The 7,778-nt window shown below is 40.1% G+C and overlaps 1 protein-coding gene across 1 annotated transcript; it reads left to right on the top strand.

Annotated features, from left to right (window-relative positions):
* Nucleotides 1-97: 97 nt before the first annotated feature.
* On the top strand, nt 98-3,857 carry nkapd1 (NKAP domain containing 1). The gene is made up of 6 exons (XM_037086438.1): nt 98-185; nt 487-563; nt 1,358-1,446; nt 1,571-1,705; nt 1,793-1,846; nt 2,527-3,857. Exons 2-6 carry the CDS (start codon nt 495-497, stop codon nt 2,945-2,947), a joined length of 768 nt encoding a protein of 255 aa, XP_036942333.1. The 5' UTR covers nt 98-185; nt 487-494; the 3' UTR covers nt 2,948-3,857.
* Nucleotides 3,858-7,778: the final 3,921 nt, after the last annotated feature.

The following is a 7,778-nucleotide window of genomic DNA, read 5'->3' as shown; positions in this document are numbered from 1 at the left end:
AGCTGGAGAGGTTCACGCCTTCAACCACGATGATTGACGGACACTTGGACCAATCACAGTTCCGCTTTTTGATCCGTCATTGACGTTACCGTGCGTCAACGTTCCGTACGTCAGTAAAGCGGAAGTAGCGGTATAGGCTGTAAGCCGTGTGTTTGTCCTTCTTGAATACTACTCGTTTTGAGAAGGTAAGGTTTGTACACATGAACGAAATGATGGTGAAGGTCTAACATTAGTTTTAGCAGCAGTCGTATCTTATTTCAACAACCACTGAGGAATAGTTTTTAAGCAGCTTGTTCTTTTCGTATGAATTGAATTCCTGTGACCGGATCTCTAACGATGTTAGCTAAAGAGCTAGGCTAATAACAGATGATGTTGAGCGTTCATGTAACAGTAATTACGGCTAACGCCATAGTGCACCATTGTGTTTAGGTTTAATAACCAATCATCAGTTTTGTCTGGCAATGTCTGACATTTATCTCATGCCAGGTGTCATCATGTCGAAGCAACCATTGGGGAAGACGCTGTTGAGGAATGTAATCCGCCACACAGATGCCCACAACAAGGTGCGTTTGCGTGGCAAGGGAGAAACACAGGCTAAAACTAATGCAACCTTACTCAACAGCATGTTTTGTTTGTTTGTTTGTTTGTTTTCTTGTATTGCCCAGTTTTTATTGAGACTGTCAATTTGGAAGCTTTTGATGTTTCTTGTATTTTTGCTACCATCACTGATACAAAAGAGGCAAACTAAATCAAATAAACTGGCAACTGAGGCTATGGAGGGAAACATCTTGTTTGCCACCATAGACAGGAAAAACCAACAGTAAGCATAACCGCTCATATTGTCTGAAGCTTACTGATCAACACTTAACATTTGTACAGCTGCAGTTAACTATTATTTTCATTTCTGGGTAATCTGCCATTTATTTGCTCACACTGATAGCTCCATAAAATGGCGAATGTGAATGTTAAATGTATGAGACAAAGAATCCAGCAAATCCTCACATTATAAAAGTTGGGAAGACAGTTCTTTTGCATTTATTCCTCAATAAAATAACTCATGAGTTATTAAAAAAAACATTATGATTTTCTGTCCAGAAAATAATTCTCACAAGAGATATGGTTTGTGCTTTTGACTTGCACATAGATTAATTTTTATGTTCTGATAAACATATTTAGTTTCAGGACCTGATTTAAAGTTATCTCATTCTTCACCCACAAGTTTTGATAAATGTATATGACCTATGTAAATATTAAAATCCAGTGCACTTGAACGCTTTTGTTGAATCCCAAGAAAAGTCTTCAAAATATACCTGTGTCTTGGCATTCTTTAATGTCTTTAATTGTTGACCCACTGCAGATCCAGGAGGAGATGGAGATGTGGAAAATGCGAGGCATGGAGGTCCAAATGTCCCAACACAAGCCCTTCTCAAATAAAGAGAGTGTCAGGTGGGGACAGCATTTAGTTTGAACCACCTGAAATCAATTAACCACAAAGCTAATTCAGTACTGTGTTTTATAATATAGTTCTCAGATTAGTAAGCTGTTGTTGTACGTTACCATTGTCTTCCAGGAGGCAGATGCACTGTGATCGAGTGTCGGATCAACCCAGGGAACTGAGTAAAAGCAGAGTCTCAGAACATGATGACAGAGAGGCTCAATGTTGGACTCGCAAACTGTATGAATTTGAGTCCAATGATCCTGACAGGTATAGTGTGTGCTGAAAAGCTTCATGTAAATGTTGTCATGTAAATGTCATGTAAATTCACATCCTCACTGAGTGTTTACATCACAGGTGGGGACATAGTGGCTTCAAGGAGCTTTATCCGGAGGAGTTTGGAAGTGACAGGTAAGCAAAATCACATCAAATATGCAGGAGATTAGACCTGAGCTACAGATGCCACTCAGGTTTTAAAGGGGCACTCCAAAGACTTGGCACTTTACTTCCATAACATTGAGGATCATGCTAGAGAAAGATGATGCAGAGGTTCCTGTCTTCTGGTCCCTAGGGTCCATCTCCAAAAAAATCCGACAGCTCCCATAATGCAGCTTGATAGCATATTTCATAATGCAACGCTCATGCCAAATTTCTGATTTATAAATAACTCCAAAATGTCAGCTTTGGATTGGGAAACTTTCTTACAGATAAATCTGCCACTGCACTTCATATTACAGAAGTACCTGAAAATAAAACAAACATGGACGTCTCAAATCTGCCAATTCTTGTGGTTCAATGAAGTTAAACCCGCATTTCATTTCAGTATACAGTTAAACATTATTTTACTGCTTACACAGACAATTTCCTAATTATATATATATATATCTTGTTTGTGTGAACCCCTGCATCATGAAGGGTTATTTCTCCAGAGCGCAACTACAGCTCCATGGCTGAGTAGTTCCCCTTATGATGAGTGAAGTGATCTTGATGTGTAAAATAGGTGGATTGCCCCTTTAAGGCATTGTCAGACTAAAATCCTTCCATACTCTCACTACCCTTCATTTCATTTTTACAATTTGTTTTGCCCTCAGTGAAAAAAGCAGTGATGCAAAGAATATCGGGCGCCACAAAGTGAAAAAGCCCAAGTCCAAAAAATCCTCCAAAAAGAAGAAAAAGAAAAAGAAGAAGAAAGATGACGGGGAAAAGCGTAAGAGAGCAGAGTCCACAAGCAGCAGCAATGACAGCAGTGATACTAAAGACAAGCAGAGGAGGAAGAGGACTAAAGGTCGACATAAAAACAAGAAAACTGCCAAAACCAGAGGGAGAGAGGAGGACAGCAGCTCAGGGGACAGTAATGATGAGTATGAAAGGGACAGACGGACTCACAGTCGAAAAAGGCGAAAGCAGGACTCCCACAAAGACTCAGACTCAGGGCCAAACTTAAAAAATAAGAGGAGGAAAAACTGGAAAGCAGCAGGTGAGGAGAGCTCACACGATAGTTCAGGAGACTGAGATGAACAGACACAATCAGCCCCACAGCTCAGGAAACGACCAAGAATACCACAGCTGATTCCTGTGTTGGCCTTAACTTCACAGAGGGCTTTTCTCTGCTGCCCTGTTCTGTAGTGTACTTTGTTCGACACCAACAAACCTGCGCCGTCGATCCTCTCTGTGGGCGTTCTGTGCAGCAATACCTCACCCACCTCTGCAGACGTTTGAAGCATGCTGCTCAGCAGTACAGACAGCTTGAAGAGGGATGTTGGGGTATCCATCGGCTGCTTCATGAAGGATTGTGTAGACTGCAGACTCATTGATTTGAATCATTGACTCAGACCGTCTCCCTCACAAGAAGAACTGTCCTGAATTGACCACAGTTAAAGCACATTTTATTTAAGAGGTTGATGTTATGCAACCTCCATCGCCAGTGATGATTGAATTTGCATTTGATTTTATTCATGTTTTTTAGTTTTTTGTACATTTTAATATTTGTATGCAGCACGTTGTCATAGGTGGGAAATAAACTTCTACTTTGCTGTTTTTAGACACATTTTTGTTATTTAAAAAATATGGTGGAATATGTTTTTTTTTCTTTATTTTCAACAATAAGTCTGGTGATATTCTGAATGTTTGTTATTGTCAAAAAATCATATTGAAAGACCAACAGTGAACCTGTCTGACTAACAAGTATTTATCTTTGCACGTAGAGTCTGGTAAAGCTCAGGGAAAGGACGAAGATGATTGTGTGGGGAAGAGGAGATCATTACATTATCATCTTTTATTATCGTCTTGCTGAAACCAAATATCTGCAAAACTAATGACATTTGCACCAGCCTCAACTGTACTTTGTTTTTACTGCTGATTAGAAAATGTTAGCATCCTAAAATCCTGTGCACATAATCAACATTATAGCATTTTCTCGAGGTTTGTTGAAAACCTGAGGGCACATATTTGGCAGAGGATTCAGGGTCTTCCCATTTTTCAGTAAAAAAAAAAAAAAATGCAGTTTAAAATTATTTTGGACCACTGTTGTTATTGTGTCTGTGTACAACACGGTGGAAAAGCAGATAATAAATCAACAGAGGCTGCAAAAGAAGTCCATTTTGGACCAACTACAACCATTACATCTGGGGAAAGTCATCGAGTTCTGATGCTCTCCACACTGATTATACATTAATTTGTCTCAGTTGGTTCCCAAAACAACTTGATCCTGTGCCTAAGTCTTGTTACAGCAGGATAAACCCTGCCAGGGGATAAATTGTTTTATTTCAGTCTTCCTTTTCAGTGTAGTTCAGTTACATAAACAAAACAATCTTCCCTTGTGCTATGTTTCATAAAGGTGCAGTTCTACTTCTTCTTCGACAACAGTTCTACCTCTCAGTTAGGGTTTTATTAATAGGGCGCATTGAAAGTTCCATTAAGAGGTTACAGTTTAAATTGGGGTAGACTTTCAAACATATCATGTCGATTTAAAGCTTATATCATTTCAACATGTTGCGTGGTTTTAGCAGGTTTAGATTCAAGTAAAAGTTATCGAGGCTGCAACTAATGAAGATTTTCTAATTCTAATGAAGTGTTTCCCAGAGCCCAAGATGACATCCTCAAATGTCATGTTCTGCCCACCACTTAAAGATATTCAGTTCACTTTCATAGAGGAGCAAAGAAACCACAAAATATTCAAATTCAACAAGCTGGATGCCAGAGTTTGGACTGTTTTCTTTTTCTACAAAAGTTAAACTGATTTATGGATTATCAAAACAACTGGCTAATTGCTGCAACTCTAAATAGAGTTTTCATACTGTTCCTTATTACTCTGTGCCATAGACACATCGATATGTGACTATTGCATTGGGTGACTAAACAAAAAATATTGAATATCACCGGCCTTATCTTCTAGCAGAAGTAGTTATTTAGGTTTCATTACATGTTGCGTTCCCCACATTTTCCTTCAATCTCTTAACATACTGTACTATAAATGTGGGAAGCACAGTTTCCTCCTTTCTGCTGAGATAACATTCACACGTGTCTGGAGCCAGATAGAGCAATGTAATGAGGTGGCAGTGTGAATCTAGATAAGCGAGACAATAATTTACACTTTAATACCTGGAGAGAACCTCCACTATGAGTGAAATTACATTTCTGACTTGAGCTCTTGTGATTTTTATGGATTTGTCAGGCTGTTTGTAAAGAAGAACACCTCGCTGCGGCTCCGTGCCAGATAGAACATGCAATCTTATTATGATGCGGGAGATACACCTTCATAAGCAGCTACTCATGATCAAAGTGAATTACTTTAGTGATTTGCTGAAGTGCTATTTGACTAGGAGAGCAGTCACTGAGTGGTTCAGCAGGTTTCCATCCCCTGTAAGTTTTTATTGCTGAGGTAATGTAGTGCTTTGGGTGGATTTAATGCCTCAGAAAAAAAACTCTGCAACATCAAAAACAGCCCTGAACACAAAAATTGAACACCGCATTCATGTAAACAGCACTATTCAAACCATCTTAACATCATGTTCTGAGCCGCCGGTCACTTTAATCCTATCAAACCTGTCAGACTACGTTTGTATTTAACAGCCGTAATGAAAATAAACCTGGTAACAAGCGAGCCCGAGTCACTCCGAGCGTGTATTTTTAGATAATCTGATGCTGAAGGAAGTGTTGGTAAACCATTTTCAAAGTGTGTGTGTGTGCTGAGAAAAAAGCCTGAAGCACTTTGCTGAGTCTGTGTCAATAGGCTAAGTGTTCTCTCTAAGCAGCAGAGAGTGGGCTGTGTTGAGCTTGGCTGCAACTGCCCGAATCTTGGAAATGGAAAAAAGCAAACTAAATTCGGCTGGTCAAATCTGTATTGACGGAGGTTTTAAAGACATATTGTCAAGGTTAATAAGCATTTGGCAAGAGGGCAAAATCACAAAAATGAATTTTATAGCTAAATATATATATATATATAGTTTTGAGAACTTATTCATGTAATAACTATTAGAAGCATTTTTGTTCTTGCTATGTCATAAATAATGAAAATACCTGTGCACCTCATACTGTAGCTTTTCAGAAATCCACTCATTAAAAGAGGCAACGACTCTGCAAATGCTTTAGATGGCAGAAGTAATCATGTCGTTTCCACAATTAACAACTCTGATCCATATTTGTAGTCATGCTGGAGTGATCAGTTTGGTCCAGACTGAAAGATTCACATCTACGTCTTGTCTTGATGACTTTGATGATCCTCTGACTTGTCCTCTATCGCTGATTCACCAATATGAGGTTTGCATGAGGTTTTGACTGAAAAGTTTCAACCAACACTGGGTGGATTACCATGGAATTTGGAGACTGTGGTTTGGAACAACATTGAGCTAAATGCTCAAAATGGACAATGTTAAGTATGTTAGCATTTTGTGGCTTAGCACACTGAACGCAAAGTACAGCTGAGGCTGATTGGACTGGTTTTGCAGGTATTTGACCATAAATCAAAGGAGTGGACTAATTAAAGTTATGACCTCATGATAGCACTAGAGGAAAAGTCACTGAGATCATGTGGGCTGTATGGATTTCTGCACCACGTTTCATGGCAGTTCATCCAATAGCTGTTGAAATATTTCAGTCTGGGCCAAGCTGGTACAACAACCAACAGGCTGACATTGCTACCCTGCAGCCAGCATGGCTAAAAAACAGTATACTGCAACGAAGTTAACCGGTTCTATTCTGGGCCGAGACCCACCCTCCTTTCAAGTTTCATGGAAATCTGTTCAGCAGTGTTTGTGTAATGCTGCTGACAAACCAACCAACAAACCGACACGGGTGAAAACAACCTCCCATGATGGAGGTAATGAAGATGATTTTACATAAATACATGGTGATTTTTGCCGGGGTCTGTACCAAACAAGCACATTCCTTTAACAACCAGAGGCTATGATTTGTAGGCCAGCGCATCTCTGCAGCACCACAAAGCTTGATTTGTAACGGTATGTTGTGACACATTCTACCTTGCAGCTCCCGTGATTTGGATGTTCCACTGGGCCATATTCATTTAGGAGGCCGTTTGCAGGTTCTCTCTGCCGCAGGTATCATATTTTTGTCAGATAAGATCAACCAATCACAGAACGGACTAATACAAATTGTGCATCGGCGTCAGAGTCGCACCACAGCTGGAATGAGGTTTGTAATTTTGTCGAGCAGACAGCATGGTCGGCATGGATAAGACTTTGAAGCTTATACTTACTGAAGCGTGTTCAAATTGGACTTTTCAAAGACACATTACTATGCATTAAACATACAGTAATGGGATCTTCAGAGGAAAAACTCCCCCTCACCAAGTCAAGGCACTCCTTTTTTTTCTTTTTTTTTTGAAGTCACTCAGAACTGCTGATGAGACACAACACACTTTGCTCGACTCCGAGTGTTTGCTAGTTTGGCTGCCCCGGCCAAGTCTCATCCTCCTGTCTCCTGCCTAAGCAGATTTTGTGTTGAATAATGGTTACAGACAGGAGCAGACAAAAAAACTTCTTCTGGTCAGCAGCACATTTTCCAGACTGGAGACCATCAGTATTTAATGAGGGCGAGGACACGGGTTAGAAAACGTGTGCACCACAGACTGAAGGCTGAGCATTTAAAACTCTAAAGTCTTGTTCGGAGACAATGATTCAGGCTGTGGAATAAGATGTGAAGGCTTTTTTTGGCTGAGAACCGGTTGAATGTGATGAGGGAAGAGGACAGGATGACCCCCTTCTTAGACTGAATCCTCTCCGCCACTGAGGATGCAAATAGGAGATTCGAGGGGATTGGAAACATCCAGTGTGACTTATCTCTCTCTCAGCTCCGTGTTTTATCTCTCTGCTGTCCACGCAGCTTC

The sequence above is a fragment of the Acanthopagrus latus genome, chromosome 2 (genome assembly GCF_904848185.1).
Source record: "Acanthopagrus latus isolate v.2019 chromosome 2, fAcaLat1.1, whole genome shotgun sequence".
Classification (NCBI taxonomy): Eukaryota; Metazoa; Chordata; class Actinopteri; order Spariformes; family Sparidae; genus Acanthopagrus; species Acanthopagrus latus.
Note: the sequence above shows the minus strand (reverse complement) of the source record. Positions and strands in the feature narration are given on the sequence as shown.